Consider the following 25,722-nt stretch of genomic DNA (forward strand, 5'->3'; position numbering starts at 1 on the left):
TTATCTGCCCCCGAGGCTGTTGACAGGCCTTACGGTCGGTGTGTTTGACTTTCCGCAGGTGTGTTTTCGTTCGGGGAGCACCACCTGTCGAGCGAGGTTTGCTTTTGTTGCAGCAGCGAGGATGTGGGACGCCGCGTCAAAGAGCCGCTGATTTTACCGATCATTGTGAGCTATTTTACACCTGTCAACATCTTTGTCTTCGTGAGACAATGCGGCCGTGTATACCAAGAGTAAACAGTTTGTCCTGGGACGCTCCATGGGATGAAAACACATCAACATAAATAACTGCTTTCCTTCTATTGGGGTTGCATTTGAAATGTAGTTTGGCATCAATCAGTTTATAATAGACAGCTGAGGCAAGGCTGTGTGATCAATGCAGTACCGTCACTGCGACGAGGTGTGGCTCACATTGTGGCCACTAGAGGGAGCTATTTCCCCACAGCTACCACCCCGATCTTATGATGTGAAGTGATACGAAACACCAGCACAATCAGATTTTCCTAACCGGCTGCTGTGATGCAGCATGTGGTCCTCTGCTTAGTATGTGCGAATGCGCTTCCTTTCCAACATTCCTAGAAAAGCACCTAACACCTTTAATAGAACACAATAACACGCTTCCATAAAGACACAAAAAAGTCAAAGTGTAAAAAGTTGCCTTTTCTGAGCCAACACACACGTTCACATGTAAACATCTATGAGAGTAAAGTTCTCTGCAGCTTCCGCCTGTCTCCTCTTTGACGTTTAGTTTGAGGCAGAGGAATCAATACGGCGTCTCTGTCATTAGTTGAGACAATACCCTCCAGGCATCGCGGGGCAATTACAGTTAAGATATTTCTGGATGCTCTGACTTCACCGCGCACTAATTAGTGGAGTCGTTGCAGGCAGAAGAAAGTAGTCCTTTTAGAGTGGGGATTTTTTTATGGGTGACGGCAAGGGGGTTTCAATCCTCGGGTCATTTCCTGCATCGCTCCTCTTTTTAAGGCCATGTCATGTTTCCTGTTATAGTTTACTAAGGTGATTACTTTACTCTGTGTTACATTCAGGTAGATAATGAAGCTGAATGAAACTGCAATTTACTGATAAGCGCCTTAATACAATTTGAAAATGATGACTTGATAGCTATAACACACCAAGTTACTATAGTTTTAGCTTACATACATTTATGTAAATCATTTGTCTTTCTTGCTGGTGCACGGGTAGCTCGTTCCCGAAACATACATGTTTCATGTTTGATTAAATCTCAAGCCAAAGAATCAACAAAGGAACCAATCCGTCACTGGTCCTAAGTGGGACTCGTAGTTCAGGGTGCAATTCATGTGCGGAACAGCAGCGTAGCTTTGATCTGCCCTGTTAGATAAGTGATAGCGATTACTGAGAAAAACAAAATCACATTTCTTCCATGGATTAAAGACGGTGAAACATGTGATCCTCCCTTCCATCCCATATATATATATATATATATATATATATATATATATATATATATATATATATATATATATATATATATATATATAGTACCACATGCCTATACTGTAACTTTTGTTTTGGCCCCACAGGCTACTTATTCTGCTGTTGTTATGGAATTTGTCTTATTCAGAGTGACAGCAGAGCTTTCTTCTGCTTGCCTGAGCAGGACTGTGAGGAACCCTGCAGGGCTCTGTCTGCCCGGCTGTCTCTTTCTACAGAATACTGGATTGTTCAGCGGAGATGCTTGAAAGCTGCAGCTTAGCTTAGGTTTTTTTTTAAATTTTTGACTGGGGGAGTTTCGCCTTATCCAAAGCGAGGGTCGAAAAGTACACAGAGTGTCGTTTGCTGTATGGAACGTAAAGGCCCCTGAGGCAAATTTGTGATATTACTATACATATATATATATATACGTATATATATATATATGTATATATATATATATATATGCTTAGCAGTCTCTAAAGCAATCAGTTAGTGCTTTTCAACACTGCCTGTATTTTCAGGATTTGATAGGATTGTATTGACAGCTCAGTGCTTACTTTGCCATGTGATGGGCTTTTGGTTGTCAAACTCACTTACTTCTTTAAGTTTTGGTGAGAGTTATTGCCAGAGACTTTTGCGAGACAAGTTGTATCACTATTCATTTCCTTTTAAAGGGGAGTACCACTTAGTGACTTAGGCCTTGATCAATACTTGTTACAATTGACATCGATCTACAAACACAAAACAAAAAAAACCAAGAGGACTAATGGCGCTTTCGGACTACTAATTGCATTGCTGTAGGTCTCCTCATCCGTTTCAACAGGTCCGCTGCAACCGCTTCGAATGAATACGAAGTGACAAGTACCTTTAATCTGAAACCACCCACACAGTCAAAGCTACGCTGTAGCATTAACATTGTTCCGTTCATCGACGGTGCCTCTGCCACTCGAGTTGCGAGATAGAAAAGCGATCGTATTTTGAATACAAACAGATAATTGCAGATGACTTTTGTGAAGCCTTTACACTGGACTGCTTGATTGATATTTATTGTTTTCATGCTAGAGTCTGAATGAACTCCAGCACTCTTCTAAAGTCTTTCGATAATCTCTCTTCCATAGATGATGAATTTAAGAAACTCCAACAGTTTGAGTTTACAAAAGCTGTCATGTCTGAATGGGAGGCATTTACACTGCAGGCAGGGCTTCTCACTCACAACCTGCTCCTGCAGGCCACTCCAGGACTGCGATAAGTCTTTATTGGTGGGAAACGGGACCCCTTTCCCTCCTAATCTGATAGCTATGACCTTCTGACCTCCACTCTTGTTACCCCCCCCCCCCCCCCCCGCCTCTCATTCTGGCTGTCTCACACAGTCAGTGACACACATGCACCGGTTGGAGATCTTAGAGATGTGAGGGAAGGCGCCATTTGAATCGGGGTCTTTCCGTCAGCCTAAAACACTGTTCATCCTCCATTCTCAGGCTCTCTGGATCGGTTGCTGTCTCACTGTCTGGTGCCACCAGGTCTGCCATCTAGCGAGGGTAGCCTGTACTCAATAGAAAGTAACGTTTTTACATTCTGCCACACATACCGTGTGTGACACTAATTCCCATGAGACTGGAAAAACTAGGGCACGGTACATGACCACAAATTGCTGATTGTGTCTTTTTAAAAGAGGGGGATGAGACAAGCACTCCGTTTTCAAGATTCACAACCGGCTTTAAATTTAGCTGGAGAGCCACTGAATAGTGCCTTCACTGTACAGTGATTCACCGCTCTGTTGCAACCTGTTGCTCCGGGATACTGGGTCAGATGAGAGAAGTTGTCTTTTTGGATGGAGAATGGACGCAAATGCGGATTCTTAATGATGGTATCGCAGGCATTTCCTCACGTGTTTTTTTATTTTTATTTCTGCAGTTGACTCAAATTGAGATATGTTTACACTGCCGCTCAGCTGTGACATGCTGTATGGCTGCAGCTTAAGCAGGGGAGTCCTGTGTGTGTGTGTGTTGTAGCCATATGTTCACTAGTTTGTGTCTGTGTCTCACTGTTTATACTGCTGCTCAGCTGTGACATGCTGTGCGACTGCAGTCCAAGTTTGTGTGTGTGTGTGTGTGTGTGTGTGTGTGTGTGTGTGTGTGTGTGTGTGTGTGTGCGCGCACATGTGTTTCAACCATATATGGGTTGACTTTGTGCACGAGTGTCTGTGCGGACATGCTGATTTGTCTGTGTCATTTAAAACTCCCAGAGCCGAGTGCCTCGGGGCTTAATGCTTGTGTACCGGAGACTACACTATGACTCACAGCGAGAGGTCGCTGACCCCCACTCGCTGAAATAACATCAGTGAAGGTGCAGGGAGGGCTTCCCAAAAGGCCCTTTAGCTGCTCCAAGGCCTACGGAGAATAGACCCCTCACCTTTTCTTTTTTTCTGTATGGAAAACCTCTGTTGTAACGTACGTTTAGTTTCACGCTCTTCTGTTTGACTTAAAGTGTTTCCTTGCAGCAGAACCCTTAATGCCTGTAAAGCCTTTGAACCAAAGTGCAATAATGCAAGTGTATATTTTAGATGTTTCAAGAAGCTCAGTGACGGTTCAAGTGATAAGTTAACGTTAAGTTGATAGAGAAGGTTTATTGTAATCTGTATGTGTCACGTATACTTTCTCTCTTTCCAGCAGACCTTGTGTTGCACACATATATCCTTTTATTTTTTAAATTATTCACAAAAACTATATTTTGCTCTGATGACATCGATACTCTGTACTTGAAATTCAAGATCTGAACAACAGTTTGGCAGTAAAATACTGCCGTGCAGTGACAGATAGTTGGACACCTTTGGCCCCTCGTGGATTAAGTTCAGCTGTTTTTTTTGTTGGTGTTGTAATTAGTCGATCATTCATCCTCCCATTGATGGTCTCAGGCGTCAGACTCATTCCTGGTCTTAGGTTTCACACTTTTGTCTGTGTATTGTGAGCACGGACACTGGGGAGGCCTGGAATTTCACTTCTTCCCCTGCTCAAACATCGCAGGATTTCACAGGCCGCAGACATCGCACACATTTACAAGGAATACCATTTAACATTATCTACATGTACGATAAAGGCTTTTCTTTTCTTAAATTAGGAGAAATATAGAGTATTCATTGGAAAATCTTTCTGCCACCACATAAATACATTGGAGGTGAATGGAATTCTATTAGTGGTGCCAAAAGCATTTGGGTGAACTGACCCTTTACATTACGAGAGATCCCCGCTGAGATTATGGTCCTCTGTCTGCGGGCTGCAGTGACCAGCATGTGAACTAAAAGGGACATTGTGAAACCCTTAAAACAAATCTTAACAGAACTATATCTTGAACAAATGCAATTTTGAACACTTCATTTCATTGACAACAATTGCCCTGCTGTTATTTTCGATCAATTAACAACAAAATCCTAATCATTAGTCCCACAAAGAAACTTTTATTTTCTTTTATATGCAATAATCCATATTAAAAGGACTGCTCAAGGGGTCAGACACCCTTTGAGTTTGATTTCCCTAGAAAAAGAAGTCTCATCAGCTAAACACAGTTGGTGCGTTCCTTTGTCCAACCTCTTACTATCTTCGACATACAACACAGTGCAAACTTTTCAAACATTCTTACTGTAATCACCTGTTAGAATTACAAACGCCACTCTTGAAAACCGGACACAGTGTTGTCAAATAGCTCTTGCAGGCTGTACTCTGTACTGGCAGCAGTACACATTAAAGGGATGTTGAAAGAAGAGACTTTTGACAAAGTCCAAGGTATGTTATGATATCTGCAGATTACCTGTTCTGAAAAAAACTGTCACTCCCAAAGCACAAAAGTGCTACCTTCATGAAGTGCAATTTTACCTTTTCCTTGTCAGGTTTTCCAGCTCCAAGGTGACAGGGTATATGCTTGGCCACCCAAGCCTTTTGGCAAGTTTCCCATTTTTAAAGTGTGTCTGAACATTTGTAAACTCTGTACCATCTTTTATATTTCAGTGTCGTACAAAAAACATCTTCAGGCTACTCCGAACACTGATTGGAGTCTCACTCTTTTTTTTTAGACAGTTTCTTCTTTCCGTCGGGATTCTGTGAGTAGTAACAAGAGCGGAAAGGGACGAGATAAAAGAGCCAATCGTGCTGCTGGGGATCCCCACCGGAGATGGAAAGAGTAAAACAGCACACGCACCTCTGCCATCATTGAGTTACATTGATCTGGTTTGAATGAGCCATGTGGAAATTCTTGCAAAAGAAAGTGTCTATTTTTTTTTTGGTTTCTCCTAACTTATACAATAAGACAATAAACCCCTGAGAGGGGGAGCTGATGTTTGAGGCTAATCATTACCTATCACCGAGCTTATTACTCTAGGGCAGCGGTTCCCAAACTTTTTAGGCCGCGCACCCCCTTCTACATCCCGACCGGGTTCGCGCTCCCCCCCCCCCCCTTAATAAAAAAAATAAGCAACAGAGCCTTTTAAGCCTTCATAGCCGCATAAGAATCGGACCAATGAGAGAACAGTTTGCTCGCGCGTGGCATTTGTTTACAAGATTTAGTCCGCTGTTAAATGTTGCAGTGTGAACACAAACCGAACAAAGGAGCAACTGCAACAAAGCAAATGAACTGAAGGTGTGAAAACGCCCTGAAACACTGCAACAAAGTTTCAATAACTTTCAGTGACACAAGGCGTCACTTTTAAAGAGCAATACGGATGCGAGCACACACGCACAGGCTCAGAGGCAGATTATCACATTTAATTTACAATTAATGAGCGACTAATGTAGCCAGGATGTCTTCGGACAAAGCATCGATGCGGCGCGACACAGTGTTGTTGGACACCGGGATCATGCACAACTTTTTTGCTTCTTTCTCCCCAATCATACATTCCACCATCTCTCTGGCAGCTGGCGAGCTCACGTCTTCGGCGATTGTGTGCGGTAGCCCCTTTCTCGCTATTCTGTAACCAGATATGAAGCCCGTAGTGCGTCATTTATAGACCCAACACATGAATGAGACTCCAGTTGTTTTTGGCTGTTTTGTAACTCCTCCAATTTCGATATAAACAATGTAAGGGGCTTTTGACTTGCACTGGCATGCTTGGTGTTCAGGTGGCGACGTAAATAAGAGCTTCAGACTGTTAGCCAGAACCTCACTGCACACCACGCACTGTGGCTTTGGGGAATCTGCGTTGCCAATCCAAGTGAAGCCCAGACACAGAGACTTTTCATCATATTTCCTCTTTTTTTCCCAGTCTGCGCCGTCTCATCTTCCTCTGACTCTGCCTCGATTTCTTCTCCCCCCAACGCACCTCTCCGTTCCCCTCGCCTCCGATTCCTCTCTCTCTCTCTGTCCCTCTCCTCTTTTACGACTGATAGCTTCAGATGTCCCACCTGACAGTTTTTAAATTAAAATTACATTTTTTTTAAATATTTAATATTATTACACCATCAGACCGCCATTACACTTTTCCTCTCGCGCACCCCCTAGAGGCAGCTCGCGCACCCCCAGGGGTGCGCGCACCCCACTTTGGGAATCCCTGCTCTAGGGTTTATTAACCAAGCCCCTGCTATATACATTGTGTTTATTTTGGTTTACAGACTAAAGATGACTTTGATCACAGAGTTTGTCCGACCACAGAAAACCATTTGCTGCAAGTGGATGAGAATATGTCTGCAATCCACTTTTAATGTTTCCTGGAACATTTTGTGTTGTTCCCTTTCTTGGATAGCATTGCGTAAAAGTCACCTTAATAATGAGATGTCACTCCTTGTTTTTTTACTCAAGCAACTGCTGTAATTAAAATGTCTATTTTTGACAGTTTTAGAGTGAACAATTGCTTGGTTAGAGTGTTAACTCTTTTTTGCCTTGAGGGTCAACTAATCTACATTTACTGTTACTGCAACTCGCCTCTTAGAATTCTGCCTCTGAAATGAGGATAGAAAGCCTTACATCTTCCATTCCTGAAGTAGTGTTCTTTATATGTTATTTCAGTAGTGGCAAAGAGACCTTTTTTTCTTTTTAGTTCAGGGGTCTCAAACTCATTTACACTCCGGGCCACATCAGCATCATGGTCGCCCACAAAGGGCCGGTTGTAAATGTAACTACTCGTAACATATTGTTAAATAACTCTGCATTTGATTGTTGTTTATTCAAGTGTAAAAATATTGTACATGCAGTTATATAAATGTAAAAATATATTTAAGCACATTTCTGTTATTATAACTTTAATCCTTTTAATTTAGGGTTAAGAAACCCACATTACTCTATCAAAGATCAAACTATTAAAGAAAATATCAAAGACAAATATCAAACACAAGTTATTACAATAACTTTGTTCAATGCTTAAAATCCTTTCAAGGGTGCATTTGCACAATCCCACATGAAGTATTTCATGTGTTTTAAAGTCTTCAATGTGCTCACAATACATTTCCATGTCAAATGTACAGTAACCAGCCAAAGAGCTGCTTCTATGACTGTGTGTTTAAGTATCTCATCATTTTGACTTTCTATGTCATCATTTTGACTTTCTATCTCATCATTTTGACTTTCTATCTCATCATTTTGACTTTCTATCATAGTTATGACTTTCTATCTCATAACTTCAACTTTCTATCTCATAATTTCGACTATGGGGATATTTTTATTGTCAAGTCTAACTAAAAAAGACCGGGAGTTTGAGACCCCTGTTTTAGTTCCTTTAACTGACAAATGTTTTTGTAGATAAAAGTCAGGCAGACACGAACTCAAGACAATCACAAGTCCCTTAGTCATGTTTGCCCAAAAGGAAGCTGCTTTTCATATGACTACACACAAGATTTTTCTTTCATTGAAAATGTCATCAGGGCAAAAAGTGCAAAATAGCTCGGCCTTGTGATACATAAGTGAGCTATACTGTGTTATTTTCTTTTTTCTCACTTTCCAATGTCTCTGGTGTTCACCCTCCCCCATTGCGAGGCTAAACAAACATAATATTGCAGACAGGGGTCAGATGGATCATCAGTGACCCGGGGCCATGGCGGAGAGCTACAGGATGAAGTTGTCAAGCTTGTGTCGAGACATTTATGCATCTCAACATAAGCGTCTGGAACCTTCACAGGGATGTTTGCATGCTGTGCACATTTGACCCAGGTTCCTTTCTATCAGCAACTGTGTTTACATGCAAAAAAAGGCCTGCCTTTATTTAAAACCCCCGGTACTATTGGACACACACTTGCACAAACCTCCAGCTCCTTTTATCACTGATCTCCCATTACCAGATGTTGAGGGTCTCTGTCAACTGATCCCATAGGCAGTGTGAGAAACCAGTCTAGACAAGAAAGTGAGGCCTGGATTAACGTGTAACCACAGAACACTGACAACAGGGGTCTTACTTGTATTGGACAATAAATTGCACCATGTAGAGCAGGGGCAATGTAGGCAGGGAAGAGTGGAAGGAAATGACAACGTTATGCCTTGAATTTGAAATGTAAAGACAGATTATAAGAGCTTCAACTGACTCCGGTGGATTGAATTTATATTTAGTGGTTTTGAATTTGGTTGTTTAGATACATTTGACCAAAATCCCATAAAATGATACAATTGCTGGAGTAATATATTGTTGTTTAGAATATATTTAAACATGTTTACATGTCACAACAACTTTGCAGCATAATTGGTTGCATTATTGCAGTGGAATGGGACTCGTTTAATCCACAGCTGGGAATTCAGCAAAGCTCTTTACATTTCAAACATTCACCACAAAATTGCATTCAAATCTTTTTTGTTGAAATCAGCAAACCACATGAGCACAACTTTTGCTCCCACTGTGTATTTTCACAGAGTTTGCAGGTTTTTTAAAGCTAGATCTGTAGTTTTCCCATTATCTTGTTTTAACAAAGAGAACGAGTCAAGGGGAACAAATTGCCCTACTCTGTAAGACACTGAAGGCATCAGTATTGTACACTGAAAGGCAAAGCTGCCGTAATTCTAAGGTATCAGTCAGCAGGAGAGATCGCTTTTCACTGCTGTGACAAAAGGAGAAGGAGGAGGAAGGAGGAGTTAGGAGAGGAAATATTGCCAGGGCAGCCAATACGGAGGGCACCTCCTCCTGCTCTCCCCCTTTATTATTTTGAATGGGATACTCCTCTTCACTTTTGCTCTCTGCCTAGTGGAGTGTGTGTGGAGACAGAGCTGAAAAGTGTGTGTGACTAGTGTAGTGGCAGTGTGGACATGACACAATTCAGTCTGGGAGCCTGATCAAGTGCGTGGACGTGGTCAAGACTTGATATGATGCCTAAGATGAGGACCCAGTTCGGAGTTTTGTTTTTGTTGACCCTGTGGGTGGTCTACTCTGATGCTTGGTTCTGGACCCGGACTGGTACTACAACTTTTCCCCCAACAGTGGACCATGAGGGGTCTGGCAGTCCAGCAGGTAGTGGAGATACACCATCAGAGAACATTGCAGGTGTTGGAGCGGAGATCATTGATGAGGGACATGGGATCCAAAAAAATGTGCAGACTTGGGATGAGACCACTGAGGGACTTCGACTGACCACTCTAATACCTACAACACAACCGGAGAATGAGCGTGAATCAGAAAAGGGAACAGCAGGGATTTCGTCGCGCATACGTAAACCTGGTAATGGCACATCTTCTCTAACGGGTATGGGTTCTGGAGGATCTGATCATTTGAGGTTTGCAGGAGGCGTTTCAGGACTTGGATCTGGGCTCGAGTCTGAATTGGCATCAGACACTGGGTCAGGTCTTTGGTCTGGCTCTGGATTCAATTCTGAATCTGGATCTGCAACCAGATCTGAAAGTAGCTGGAGAGCTGGCTTTGAAACACAGGGGTTTTCTGAGGAAAACCATCAAGGAGTTGTAATGCCCACTGATCATATGGGGTTAGATAGTAGAGACAGTGTAGTGTCCCAAACAAATGAGATGGAATTGCAAAAGAGTGCCTTGGTAATTCATCACAGCACAGATGAGGGCCATAATCTCGGTAGCACAAAATCAGAGCAAAATCTAGATTTGTCTGTTGAAACCAGCAATAACACAAGAGTAAATAGAAAGCTTAACAGTAGCTCTAATTGGAATGCTAATGACTTTAATTTGACAAAGTATTCTCATGAAATACCTACCCTAGGAGATATACTAAACCCAATTGTAAGCAACAACTCTGTAGAGACTACCCAGGTACCTAAGGACAACCAACTAGTGGACATTAGTCAGTTACCAGCTGGTGAATTAACAGCTAGCCTGCAAACTTTATCTAACCAAGTGTTACAGACTAGACAAGATTCATTTGCTCGCCAGGCACTTTCTACAACCCAAGAACCAACTACCCCCGAAATGTTTATGACCCAACCACAAACAGCTAGCAGGAAACCAGATACTAAATTAATACCAATAGCTGCCCAATTTCAAGTACCCAGTCCAGCAACTAGCCAGAATGTGAACAGCCAAATTTATCAAATCTTAGATGCTACTCAATCATTAGTAAGTGAGCAAGAGCCGAGCCAAGCAACCATAATTAGACCAACAACTGTAAGTGTGTGGGCACCAGGTGAAAGCCACACAGAAGTAGCTAAATCAGCACTTACCGTAAAATCTCCTCAATGCTTACTGCTTGATACTGCTCTCCCTTTCTGCTCCTCCATGGTTGGGGAAAGGTTTGTTGTGCCCAATTACCTCAACCAGAGCAGTGTGGAGGAAGTCCAGGTACTCCTGAATGAATGGGCATGGCTGTTGAAGTCACGTTGCCACCATAGTTTGGAGTGGTTTCTCTGCCTTCTCTTGGTACCAAAGTGCAGCTCTCTGGTCCCGCTGCCGGTGTTGCCTTGCCGGAGTTTCTGCGAAATCTTGCGGGACAGTTGCTGGGCACTCCTGGATGAGGGACGCCTCCCTGTGGAGTGCCACACTCTACCAGACGAGGAGGATGATGGGTATCAGTGCTTGTCAGTTAGTAACCAGAAAGGTAACTACTGGTTAAAATGAATCCTAGTTTTGGGATTCATTTTAAACCAGTTTTCAGTATCCTTACCCCCCAGTTTGTCTGATGTTTCCTCCCAATTCCCAATAACCGATACCCACCCAAAGAATTTACAGTTATCCCTGTCAGCCCAGTCAAAGACATTAACAATTTCTTGATTCCCATGCACAGCAAAACAATTCAGAAGAAAAAATAAGCATGCCTCAAGTTTGTTTGTCCTGATGTTAAAAGGTAAAAGTTCTGGCTAAAGCCTAACATGCATGGTGCCAGCACTCCTTACAGTGTTGCATGTATGTGTTTCCCTTGTCCTTTGGATCGCATGTGACTTACTACTTGAAGGTCATTATAACACACACACACACACACACAGTACAGTGGATTTATGGGTCATTCCTGTAAGTTATTAATTCAAAGGGTGATATTTTGCTCAGAGGGAGTTTGCATGGTTTTGTAAGTTTTGTTTATCCTATTCTGCGATGCAATCATAGCATCAACAGACATACAGCATATAGTGTTAAGCATGCCACAAAAATGAAATGTGAATTGAAAGAACCCCCCATTTCAAATTGAACTACATATTTTCTAAATACAGATTGTAGTAATGTCAGAAAGCACGATGTGTGTCTGTTTCCACACATGATTACTCTTAGTACTAATCAAATAGGGTGTTTTTTTTAACCTTGATACATCTGGAAATTGCATAAAGCAGAGGCATGTCTTCTGTAGACATCTTGTGCATGAAACACTGTAGATAATTGTGGCACGTAGAATTGCATGTTTTTTTTGACAGCGAGTGACTTGCAGGCAGCTTGATGTGCATTTGTCTGTCCAGAAATGGACAGATTAGGTTGTTATGCATGGTAAGCAGTCATGCTCGGCAAAAGTATTTATCACAGCTGGAAAGTTGCTTCACAAATTTAACAGGGAAATTCAATTTGATTAATCAAATATGACATGTCAAACACCAGAACAGCTCATTTGTTGTTTGAAATGTCTCTTTTAAATGTCAGTGAGGTTCTACTGATTCCAGCAAACCCGTAGTTTAAGTTTAACAATCCAACAGTTGAATAAGAGAAAATCTGTTTCTGTAAGCAAGCCTTCAATTCTGAACATTTTCAACCCCTAATTCCTTTTACTGGGCTGCTGCTCTCTACTTCCACTACATATGACTGGGAGTTCAAGACTTTGTCTTTTTACAGCCTCACTATCTTTCTGACAGCTTGCTTCATTGACAGACATGAGTGGACAAGATATCCCTGGTTCCAGGACTAAGTGATGCATCTGGGCCCAAATAGATTTGCATTTGTAAAAATAAAAAGGTCTGATCTTGTTGCCATCTTTACAACCCAAGGTCAGCTTTTATAGGCTCTCCAAAAGCTGGTCCACCACTAAGACGTGCCTGATGGGTATCACCTGTTAGAGTACCCTCAAGGTATCATTGTAGTGCTTTCAGTCACTCTAAATCATTCTTGGATAGACAGAAAGCCACTGCAGTCAAAGACCATCTGGTACCACTCATTCAAAAACGGCAATCTTAAAAAATCTACTAATGGACAGTGCTTGATGGAGTGATGGTGATTAAGTGAGGCTGAATAGACTTGATGTAAGAAATGACTTAGCTATTGACTTATCACTGTCTCTGTGAGGTCTCTTTGCCCCCACATCCTGAAGCTTACTGATAAACTTCAGAGTCAATGAGACGTTGCCTAGCAATCTAACTTCACCTTGTTTCTGTTAACAAAACGCCTCGTGTGCTGAATGCCGATGTCTTACTGCAGCAGCCAGTGGTCGTACTAGTAAATGTTTGAACGTAGTTAACGGGTTGGTGGGCTTTGGCCTAAAACCGAATGAGGTCACACACAAATAGCCAAGATAATATGTTACAAAGCTCTGTAAATGTGTGCCTTACGGGCAAAAATGCCTTATTTTCCAGTTTACTAGCCTAATAACTCTAACCTGGTACTGTTTTCCGCTGCATCCACCCACCCACGAGTCCTTTGACCTTTCGGATTCACTGATCAGAGCCCCTCCTATGCAGTGTCTGGGAAGCTGTAGACACTTTCCACAATCTGCAGCTGTGTGTGCTCGATGTATGAGAGGAGGGCACTTATATTCTCCTTAATACTACCCTACTCTCACAACATTTAACGATGACCTGTCATGCAAGAATGCCTTATGATATACACGTCACTTTGACTTTGTATTCTGGATGGAATTAGAGTTAAGGGCCGTCGGCATGAGGCAAGAAACATAAGGGAACACCTTATATACTAAAATATAGCCTATATATGTGTGTAATCACTGTGGGAAGATCGCAGAGATATCAGTGTGTGCATGGCAACATTGTAAGAAATCTGTCAGATGTGATCCTTTTACCACAGGGGGGGGGGACTACCCTTGAGGTAAGACAGGATTGTTGGGGCACAATAGCCCCCTTTAATGATGTTTTTCCATGGTTACCAGTCTCCCGCTTGAAAGATGAGCAGTCATTCATATCAGGGTCTAGAGGTCAACTGCAATTTATTTAGGTTTGTTCTCGGCAGTAAAACTATATCCTGTATGAGAAACTCCATTACTCTCGTGTCAGTTGAGGCTGATTCATTTCATTTAAAGTGATTTTTTGTCCCTGACCACCTCTGTGGTGGTCTAAAAAAACGTGAAAAAATATGTTTTCCTGTTAAGATATACACTGTCTTTTGGTGGCATCGGTGTACATTTAGTCGTTGTTTTGGTGGCTCGTGCACCCTTTTGGTGGTTTGACATTGATTTATACAGTACCAAGGTTCAGTTGAGCCGAGATTGACATTGTATCTCATGACAGGAAAGCTGGCTCCAGTTCTTCAGCTCGCTGCTTGCCAGAGAATCATTTTGAGTTGAGCTCAGGAGGGTTCCAATTATGGGCACATTGTAGCCCGATTTTATTTGCTGCCAGAAACTCATTGCCCCCCCCCCCCCCCTCCGGTTTGTGTTGCACTGGTACAAAACGAGAAATGATGAGGCAGTGTTGCAACACACAGTACTCTCGCTGGATAATAGCCCAATTGTGACACTCTTAAAAGCTTTTTATAGCAGTTTCTAGAGGAGAGCGCTGCTGTTTCAGCATTTTTAATGAGCTCTAAACCTATTTAGAAGCATTTGCACTGTGCATCTGTGAATGTCGTACAAACTATTTTCCCCCCGGCATTCCAAAAATACACAGGCATGTGGCAAGGGTTTTGTTTACACCCTGCATATTGACTAAGTGTTCGTCACTTACAGGTAGAGAACTTGAACACTATCGTATTACTCCTTCCCCAAAGACTAAAGTGCACAGCTTGCGGTAGGCCCATCTTCCTCTTTGTGGTTTGAGAATCACAGCTGAATCTTAATGACAGCTAACATGAAATCTCCTTCCTGGACTGTGATGTGGTTTTTGGTTTGACATCTTTTTTTTTTCCGAGCATTCTGCATCATCAGGTTAAAGATACATCTGCCCAGGGGTTTACAGAATATCCTCTGCAGAAAGAAAGCAGCATTTAACCAGGGTGTTGATATGTACCTTGATATTTAAAACATCCTGTGTTCTTTTTTCTTCTTTTAATTTAGGGACATAATAATTCATATTCCTGGCAGTGGAATCTGGTGTTGGTTATGGAGCTGTTGAAGTTATGCTACTATAGATATTGTTATAGTTTATGTAGTATTTAAGTAGTAATCATGGTACTATATTTACTCGCACAAGATCAAATTATTAAAGTGATACTGAGTTTATAGTGCACCCGTGTTTGCATGTATTTCTTCCCAACACAGTGGGCAACATGTCGTATCAAAACGAATCATGTACACTATTTTATTTTCGCAGATAAAATGGACTCCACAAAGTACTTGTCATTGATTTAACATTGTAAGCATTACAAATGGCTCCCTTTAGCCCCGTGAGCAGACAGGAACTAAGATCAAACAGGGATCAATTGAGCGGTGACCAAATTTAATTTCCTTCACTTTTAAATCAATTGGCTGACAGACATAGTTTATGCAGCAAATGCATACAAATTGTAGTACATCTGTAAAATCATGGGGTAGTAATTTTCATGTCTCCAGAGTTGAACTCTAACAGACACTCTCTTTGAACACAGGTCAGACCACTGACCAGCTTCATTCAGATCATTGCCCTTGTCAGCGGGCCTCAAGGGATGTTTTAAATGGTGATGGAGCATTGTCAGGGAAACCGCAAAATCTTTCTGGGACTGTCCAGATGTTCAAATGTTTTCCCATGGATTACACAGGATCCTGCACTTCCCAAAGCTGTATACACAGCCCCACACTGTATATACAGCTTTATCAACAGGGTATCAGAAACTCTGGTACCCCGTCCTGGATCTTAGGAAATGAAAAAAAGAGCCGCGTTCCTGGTCAGTAAGCCGCCTTCTTGACAAGACAAACTAGCGCCATAAACCCGGCACCTCTCCATTCATCAGCAGACCTTTTCTCTTCCCGATTGGCCTTGAAGCTGTCATTGGTGAACAAAAGCCGTTTGGAAAAACCTGAATTGAGATCGCACTTAAAATGCTAATGGTGAACCTTGTTTGTACCCAGCAATTTTTGATCTCTGAGAAGAAATGACTGGCTGCTCCTTTGTTGACAATGCAGGCTCATTGAACAGGCTTCAGCCAAAGCATTCCTTTGCTAGCCTGAAGCAGGTCAAACCTTTTTAGCCACTTTTAGATCCAGTGATGAAATTGTCTTTGTTTACACTTCAAAGCTTTTTTCTGTTTTTCTTTCCTGGCATCTGGCACAATTACATCAGGGTTCTTTTTTTGTATTTGTAGTAAAGATTGATCCTGTTTGTCTTCTAGTGTTTGAACACCATCTGGTTCATGAGGATGTGTCTTCTTTTTGGTAATTCACATCTGGTTGGTGTGAGTGATGACTAATATATGTTTCGCTAATAAGGGGTTTGGGAAGCTCGGAAGCTGTGTGCATGTGTGAGGATGTCTGCTGTTCATTTGGCGAATGCATAAGAAAATCAGATGTTTGAAGCATGTATGACGTATCTCTTTTTGAGAGGGGACAACCAGACTCTGTTTGAGAGACCTCGCATTCCAATTCATTACAGACCTTGAAGTTTAATCTGCATACAAATCTGATAGTCATGACCAGCTGCTAATGTACAGTTCACAAATTGCACGTTTCTTTGAAAACTTTCAAATTTGTTGAAGCAAGTGAATTGCACTTAGCAGAAGGCATTTCTATGTTATCAAAAAGAACATTTATGGAGTCTTTCTGCTTTAATGATCGCTCACATACCCTACTCTGGCAAAGATGGTGCACGTAAGAGGGATCCAGGTTCAGACATGTGAGCACAGGCCCACTGCAGAGACCCTCCAGGTTTCTTACTCTGACTTCATCAGAGCAAACATCTGGTAGACCTGGTGCAAATGAGTCAGTTGTTAACTGCCATTCATGCAACAGTCAAGCAGTCCCAGTCTACTTATGGAGCTCTGGAGCTGGCACTCTTCGTGTCCGTCTTCGTCCGTCTATTTGTTACATAGAAAATGTCAGTTTTATGCTAAAGGTCTGTTTCAGGTTTTTCAAATTAAGAAAGGTTTATCAAGGTTGTATCAAGTGACATGTACCAACATTTGTAGTGTCTTTTATAAGTATTCTATTGATAGCTATTATAATCAGTTTTTTAGCTTGCTATATTGGATGTATGTTATTGGATTTTCCACTGTTATACTGTTTTTAAATTGACCCAAAGTGTAGCATTTGTACTGTGAACTAACGTAGGACATCTTTATTCTATCAGTGCATTATTCTGGTAACATAATAAAATGTGCATCTAGTGAGGCGTCTTCTTCACAAATGTCCGTCTGATTGGTGTGGAGGGGAACTTATATTTAATACTGGAAAGTATTTTTATTGCTTTCCATATACAGTGTGACTGTGTTCTCTGTTTGCTCAGACTCAAATGAAAGCATCTTCAGTTCTCAGACAGCGTGCAGAAAAAGCTCAGTTTATGGTTGTACAGCAGAAAGCAGGACCTCGGGTTTAGCTCGACGCATCGCGTGTTTGAGCTCTCAACAAAGCCGCCTGTAGACCCCACTGATCTCCACCGGGGAGGCTTTGAACCGGGCGATGGAGCTCGCGCATTAGTCACCAGGTGGCAAACCAAAGCCTTTCTTCAAAGCACCAGAAAATGACGTTGTCTTCTCCCAAAACAGTGATTTCTCTTTTAACATGAGGACGCATACTTTTTTTGATCAAAGCCGAAAAGGTGCGGTCACGAGTTTGATGCTAGTAAGACATCTCCACCGTTATGTGAACACATCGCTCTTTGTGTTCCTTTTATTTCCTAAACGCCTCCGATCATTATGCAGCGACCCCGCCAGAGTCACCCAGGGTGATGGAAGAGTGAGCAAAGATATGCAGGAGGCCCAGCTGTTGGTCCCTGTGTGCCCTGGAGCAGTGGCATTTAGTAGATGTCACACAAGTCGGAAGATTTTTTCTAAAATTTATTTTATTTTTAGTTTCGTCAGGAATGTGATGCATCTATAACAATCTTTACCCTATTCTACACGCACTAGATCATCAATATTATAGAAAATTTCAACATTTTTAAATGTGCAAGATTTGTTTCGCTCTGATGATGTAATTGTAATTTTCTGGCGTAGAGTTTTGCAGAGACCACATCTAGAAGCTATAGCTCCTATGACACCTCTGTTTGCGACTCCTCTGTCACTACATTCAATAATAACGCTCAGACCTTTTTCAGGTAAATACAGTAGAGCAGAAAAAGAAAGATTGTTTTCTCGACACATTAGGTGTTGAGTTGTTTTTCTCAGATACTGAGAGCTAAATCAGTCAACTCTTAAGTACTGTATGTATCTTTTAGACTCTGCCTTTTCATACCACTTCAGATTTGGAATTACAAGTTTGCTTTGCAGTGTCTGCTGAAACTATCTGCTCATAGTCTCATGTGGCCTATCCCTTTGGCTTTTTTTGGGAGATGTCAACCGTTTCCATATTTCGGACAAGAAGTTCTAAAATGATGTTTGTTTTTTGGTCCCCTGAGTAGAGTAGCTCTGCCAATGCTTCTCAAAAAAAGCCTGCAGATTGGTTGGAGGCAGTTGTGGTAACTTTCCATCGACATTCATTGAAATCGACATCACTTATGAAAGGGAAACATCTTTGACCAATTATGCTGTTTTTTGTTGTGTTCTTGTGCAACAAAGACTACGGTCCTATGCAAGTAACAGCAGTTGTTCCTGCATCCAACAGGCACATTCACTTGAAGTCAACCCCCAGCAGCCTAATATAACCTGTTCTAACATTGTACCCTGCCATGCAGCCCTCTCTTCTAACCTCCAACATATGTCATACGCATTGTGGCCTCACATCCTTTTTCTCTCCCCCTCTAGAAGACAATGGAGTCTCCCTGCTACAGCTGATTGGGGATCCTCCTCCAAGTACGATCGCCCAGGTCTATGGGCCCGACAGCAGCCCCGGCTATGTCTTTGACCGTGACGCCAACACGGGCCAGCTGGCCCGCGCCCACCTGCCGAGCCCGTTCTACCGAGACTTCGCCCTCATCTTCAACTTGAAACCCACCACCGAGCGGGCCGGCGTCATCTTCTCCGTCACAGATGCCGCACAGAAGATCATGTATGTGGGTGTTAAACTGTCGGCCGTGCAGGGCGGCAACCAGAACGTCCTCCTGTACTACACGGAGCCCAACTCGCAGAAGTCGTACGAGGCGGCCAGGTTCCTCGTGCCCTCCATGAGGGACACCTGGACTCGTTTTGCCATCGCTGTGAGGGACGACAAGGTGATGTTCTACCTCAACTGTGACACAGACCCTCAGGTGAAGCGCATCGAGAGGTCCCCGGACGAGATGGATCTGCAGGCCGGTGCCGGGGTCTTTGTCGGGCAAGCTGGAGGAGCTGATCCTGAAAAGTTTGTGGTGTGTACACGGGCGTCGTCTCTTTTCAACAAGACAATATTCAGTCCCGGGAAATCAGGATTTTTTATTTATTCAAGGGCTGTATGACGATGAAAGATAAACTGTGTTCATAGTGTCGAGAAAACAATCTTTATTTTTCGGCTCTATTGTATTCAATAAGTCACACTAATTCTTGTGTTGGAGTCAGAAGACTGCACATTTCCCATTCCCACACCGTTTCGTGTTTTGACTTTCCAGAGTCAATCATGTGAAACGTCTTGGCCGAATAACTCATATGATTTGATTGCTCAAATTGGCCTACTCTAAACCACAACATAAATGTCTGCGTCGCTTCACCATCTTCTCCAGAGTAGACTGCAAATAATTGGAAGACCTCACAGTCGGGAGATAATTAACTTCAGTCATTTGACTGCTGTAAATCCCAGCGGTTGACCCCAACAACTGTTGACCTTAGCTGTTAAAGGGATATTATAGTCGTTCACCCACGGCTACCTGCACGGACAAAACATGCCACTGCTGCAGGCGTTGACACTCTTACTTTATTGCATACGTTATTTACATACTTGGGAGCATTTTACAATGAGTCAAACAATCACTATTGACTGATTGTTTTATGATTCATTATTCACTTACAATCTGGAGAATAATTACTATTTGGACTCGAGTAATATTTTGACAATTATTCATTACTTCAGTTCTTTTGAAGTTACACCTGAAAATACAATCCAGTTCCCTTAAAGTGTGCGGAGATATCTTTAATTCGTGCAAAAAATGTTTTTATTTATCTTAGAAATTTGATATTTAAAAGACTTTTACTGTCTTGGTTGGAAGCTATTCATTGACTCTTGATAGATGGCTGGCTTTTGTCAGCATCCCAACATTTCTCTTTTTGAGTTTCACTTCAACATGACGATGATGCTTTTCTCTGCCGCTTTCACTCTTCAGTGTTGCCAAGTAGGGAGTCTTGCTGCTTATATGGACATATATGACCTCCCTGTTGTGTTAATAAGACTGAAGCCATGAGGGCACAAGCCCTTTACAGGTGAGCCAAATAAGGGGCTTATTGGGGGGGATACTCCAGCCACTGCTTAAGAGTATATTTTAAAAACAATTATTATATCTGTACACTATAAAGAAATAAAGAGATATTTAAACTACTAAATATGTCAAAAATTCAAATGATTACTTCCCATTTGAGATAATGTTTTTAGTGTTCTCCCAGCTGTAATATTATCTCTCGCTTCCTCTGTCAGCTCTAACTTGCTTTAATCATTTTTATTACTTGTTTTGCTGTAAACCACGTTGTAACTCTGCTACACACAGTTCGAGCTTTTCTTTCTTTTATTACTCAAGCCCATATAAGGTATTTCCTTGGAGTCGGATATTTTGTGAGAAAGCTGTATTACAAGCTGCTCACTTGGAAAAAGCAACCCAACCCTGTTTCTTCTTTCAGGACATGTTGGCCACGTGCCATATGTTGACCCAAGCATGGCCCTAAGCTGGAGATGTCTTGCGAATTTAATTTCTCCACTCAAACCAAGACTTGGAGGGCTTATTTGGCATCTAAATATTGACATTATATATTTATAAAATGGAAATTCCATTCTGAAACTGGATTTGTTTAGTTGATGTCCATTTTTTGTATTATCCATCACCAGGAAACCCATACTTTAGTGACAATTTAGTCCTTTCTCGTGCATAGGATCTAAGATTCATTGTGAAGAGCTAAAGGAATTTGTTAGAAAAAGACCATGACAGTCGACGAAACATTGCGTAAGTTACAAAAAAAGAACGACCATTAAAAGCCTGTGTAGAGACATGGTTCCAATGTCAAAGAGCCTTTGCTGTTTATCTTCAAAGTTGTCTTAAAAAATCCATTTGACTTTTTTCTCAGGGCATAAATGTGTCCTGAAGAGTCGACTTCAAATAACTCAGCAGCAGAGAAGCTGCCTATTCATTCAGACCTAATGGCCCTTTGATAGGCCATCAGATAGTATTCATGCTATCTGTGCAACTGTCATGTGTGGGAACATGTATCAGATTGTGTCTGTGTGGGGCAGAGATAGTGGCACTTCACAGGCCGACACTAAAAAATGGAGACATCAATAGCCTCTCTGATTTCACAGAAATGGGGAATTCCTTGAAATATAGAAGATAAGATCAGCATATTTGTATCTTGAAAGTAAGTGTGTGTGTGTGTGTGTGTCTGAGAACAAGTGCTCATCGCACATATTATATGTCTTTTGACAGGGAGTGATCGGTGAGCTGAGGGTGGTGGGAGACCCCCGTGCTGCTGAGAGGCACTGTGAAGAGGATGAAGATGACTCCGATATGGTAAATGACATCTCATCGCACTTTGAAGATGCCTGACTACATGTGATGAACCGCTGTGCCATGACTACAAGAAATAGACCCACTATAAGATAGAAATATAAATCAGTATTTGGCGATGAGATTGTTCACACGTCAACTTTTAGCACAACCCCTCCCTCAAACAATTCTTGTCCAGTCATAGCTTAGCAACAGTTAGCAGGCACTGCAGGCCTGTCAAGTCTTTCCAAAACTAAAAACACATGAGCAAAGTGTGAGGTATTGATGATGTGTATCTGCTCTAACTACCTTAGGCTACCTTGTGATTGACAGGTTGCTACCACTGCATTGTCCGGCCTGGGTGATGTCCGTGTTTAGGTCTTAAAACTTTAAACATTACACAGTGTGTTTTCAGTTCATGAAAGTTCATTTTAACATTTTGGTCGCCTAAGTATGTCTTATTCAGCATTCAGTCATACTTAGCTCCACCTTTTCCTGTCGTTTCTGCTTGAAAAAAAACATGACGGCCATAAACCAAGATGACGACGGCCAAAATGCCAAACTCAAGGCTTAAAACGGCAGTCCTCAAACCGATGGGTAACTTCACCGTGACCACGTCCACTTCTTCTATTAAGTCCCTGTTACAGGTCACAAAAGAAAGACCTGTTTCACATCCAGCAGAACCACTGAGTAATATTTCCCCACTGTGAGGAAGCCAGTCCTGGATGCTGTCAGAGTTCACGCTAATGTTAGCAGATTTCCAGCCATCATATCCATAGTTAAACCCCCTCGACAAGATTATCATTTCAAAAAGAGTCAGCTGGAAACGTTTTCAACCAAGTCCTGGAGCTAACATTAATTAAGCTAATTGGCTAACTAGCTGAAGCTAATGAAATCTGCCAGCATCTGCCAAAATTGATGGTCGCCGGCTAGCAACGAGAAGCCTGCTTTAGTCCACCTCTCTGAAATCACAGACCCATCGTTTCAAATAGGCTATTAAGAATTTGCTTTTGGATCTGCCACTGCATCAGGGAGAAGTCCTAAAATAGGAAAGAGCACAAGTATTAATTTTACTGTACTTTGTTGATTTATTCCAGCATTTTACAATCGTAAATCCGTAACGGATAAGAGCCCGAGTGCAGCCTTTTCAGCGCCGACCCTGGCCACCCACACACAAACACAGGTGCCTCGCTGCAGCCCACCAGCAGCATTTACTGTTAATTAGTGAAACGCTGCCTCCACAGCTGCTCTGCTCGCTGAGACCACCAAAACCTCGACCCTACTGACAGAACAAGGTTCACGATTTTACCGCTTGTTGTCGTCAAATCTTTAGATGTTGTTTGGATTAGATGGGAGAATCACATTCCAAGTGGAAATGGCAGGTTTCCGATTTCAGGAAGTGTCTTTTATCTCAAATGCTGACCTCACACACAGCTGCTCTGAGGACACATTCAAGGTATTGCGTTACCAAGACGTTCTGAAGCCAATGAGCCCAAACTTATTGTATTGTAAATGATACAACAAATATACAAGCATTTCACTTAATGACATTAGTGGCGCGACATAGAGTATTGACAATTTAGAGAGAGTTCAGTGTTAAATAACACTTTAATTCAGGTAAAAGGCTCAATGAGATTAGATGTATGTTTTAAGAGGGACCTGGCCAAGAACATGGCATAAAAAAACACATTTACAGCAATAAAGACACCAGGCAAGTGGTACTGTCACTCAGAGCACAAATAGCATAGAGGTTAGTGCTAGCCCGCCCAATTGAGTAGGTCCTCGCAATTTTTAACTTTTTTTAACATAGAACGTTGCTGGGGGACAGAAAGCCAATCAACGGCTATATCTAGTTTGTTTAAGGTTTTATTATATAGCAATGTACTATGTTGTAAATTATTGTTTATTGCCATATATATTCAAACCCCCTGCTCTGACACATTAATGCAGTTAATAGTTAAGGAAAAAACATGATAATACGATCCCACCCCACCCTCATAACTGTTTTGTGTGCGTGTTTCTCTCGCTCACCAACACAAAACGTAAGGATGGCCCCCAAAGAAAATCTTGTCGAGGGCCCCCTGTTGTCTAGAGCTGGGCCTGATAGAGATTATGTAGTTCATGTAAAATACATGTATTGTATCATATTTAATAAAATACTGCTAACTAAACAGCTACATTCCTTTTGAACTTTACCACACTTAAAGTAGAGTTCATGAACTGACACACATGGTGCATGGACACGTGCATTTTAAAGAACTGTTTTCGATGTGACAGGTTTTTAATTGTCAGTTCAGTAAAACAACGAAAGAACATCTCGTTGACATAAAATAAAAAAATGTCTGATTGGTCTCCTCAGGCTTCAGGTGAAGGAAGCGGCTTTGAAGAAACCAGACCCCCACAGCCAACCGTGGAGAAACATAGAATGATGGTATGGAACAACTTTGTATTTATTATTTAGCTCTTTTATAAACAAAGGTTTGACAATATTGACCCGCTGGCGTTTACCAGCTCGGTTAGGTGATGTTTCATTAATAACGGTACTGTTCCTTGCATCTATTTTGCTGCTCTTGTTCTTCTTGGTACATTATATTGACAGATTACTGGTTTGGTCTTCCATTTTCTCACTGGGAAGTTGTGTAAAACTATAAATCGAGATATGGGGGAGTGAGAAGATGACTGAATGCAGAATACTAAAGAGGACTCAAAACAGCTGACCAAGCCAGACACGCGAACCTGGCCGACAAAGATGATTCCTTTGCTTCTGCAAACCGAGTCATCCCAGTCTTAGATATACCGCTGATGTCTCGAGTTGCTCGCTATAAGTGAGTGAACACTCATCCCTCAAGAGAGATTAAAAACTGCTGAGTTGACGTCAGGAAATCGAGCCGCTTCTGTCTTATAGATCTGGGGACAAAGACTTTTTACATAGAGAGTTTTCCTCTTGTCAGACTAGAAAAGGCAAATGACCTTGGGGAGTAAAAACTGGGCTTTTTTCTAGAATTCAAGAGTTAATGACATTCCTCTGAAATGTATAGCGGCCTAAACAGAAAGTAAAGTCAGCAAGAAGGATGTCCGGCTTCGAATGTTGGTTTCAGCACATTTTTTTCAGCATGAACGGTATGCTTAAAGAGCAGGGATTTACCTGCTGTCAGGTGAGGCGTGTGCTCTCTGAATAGATCGGTAGACTTGGACGAAGGCCTAACATAACAGATATTGCAAGAGGACCGACAGATAATCTTACTCACCTTGCATATTACCTTTCCCTTCACTCACACTGTCATGCTCACGCTATTAGTATTCCCGCTATCGTTTTTTTTTCAGTTCTCTAAATCTCTACATGTTCTTGTATTTTACGGTGTCTTTCCTCATCTCTCCGTTTGTCCCCCCCCCCCCACCAGTCCCCTGTCTTCCTCTCTCTGCTCTCTGTCTCCCTCACACTCACACAATCAGATTCTACAGACACCCACTCACATCCTCCCACCTGTCAAAGATAGTCACGCAGGCTGAAATGCAGCACAGCCTCCGCCGGCAGCCAGCACCACCGCTCAACTCCCACTCACAATTACAGTGAAGACTTAGAAAAACCAGATGTCAATTTGGACTCAATCGGATCCAAGTCAGAGGCCCCCCCCCCCCACTGCCTCAAGGCTCTGTTATTCTGACTGGTTTCTCGATCACACTCAACTCTGTGAGGTGGAAAGAAAGTTAGAGCAGGAGAGGCACCGCGGGTTGGAAGTCTCTTCAACGGTACTGCCATATACTCAGCAACTTTTACAAGGGGCTTTTCCATCTGTTCAGTAGGCTTTTATCATGCAGTACAAGATGCAACGCAACACAAAGCAGCTGGCATCTAATGCCTACCTGCCGATGTTTTTCCAACCGATGTCTGTTCACAGAAGGTAGAACCTACACTCTGCGCAACTGTCCCACCGCTGCAATTAAGGCAAGTCCGGGCAGAGAGGACTTAGACGGGGAGAGTTGTACAAGTCAAACTTTCCATTTTGTCATCCTGGAATTTCGTGGTGATAGATGGCAGAGCTAGTCA

At 42.2% G+C, this 25,722-nt stretch overlaps 1 protein-coding gene across 4 annotated transcripts in view; it reads left to right on the top strand.

Annotated features, from left to right (window-relative positions):
* col18a1a (collagen type XVIII alpha 1 chain a) overlaps positions 1-25,722 on the top strand; it is an 89,251-nt gene that overhangs the window by 36,537 nt on the left and 26,992 nt on the right. For 2 of the 4 annotated variants that reach the window (XM_079277543.1, XM_079277544.1), the window contains exons 1-4: positions 9,675-10,069; positions 18,823-19,364; positions 21,615-21,698; positions 24,034-24,105. In XM_079277543.1, coding sequence (XP_079133669.1) covers positions 9,718-10,069; positions 18,823-19,364; positions 21,615-21,698; positions 24,034-24,105 — 1,050 coding nt within the window. In that variant the 5' untranslated portion in view covers positions 9,675-9,717. Of the gene's footprint in view, positions 1-9,674; positions 10,070-18,822; positions 19,365-21,614; positions 21,699-24,033; positions 24,106-25,722 lie in introns of those variants that run through there. The other 2 variants (XM_079277545.1, XM_079277546.1) reach the window with 2 other exon arrangements.

This window comes from Melanostigma gelatinosum, assembly GCF_949748355.1.
Source record: "Melanostigma gelatinosum genome assembly, chromosome: 10".
In the NCBI taxonomy this organism is placed as follows: domain Eukaryota; kingdom Metazoa; phylum Chordata; class Actinopteri; order Perciformes; family Zoarcidae; genus Melanostigma; species Melanostigma gelatinosum.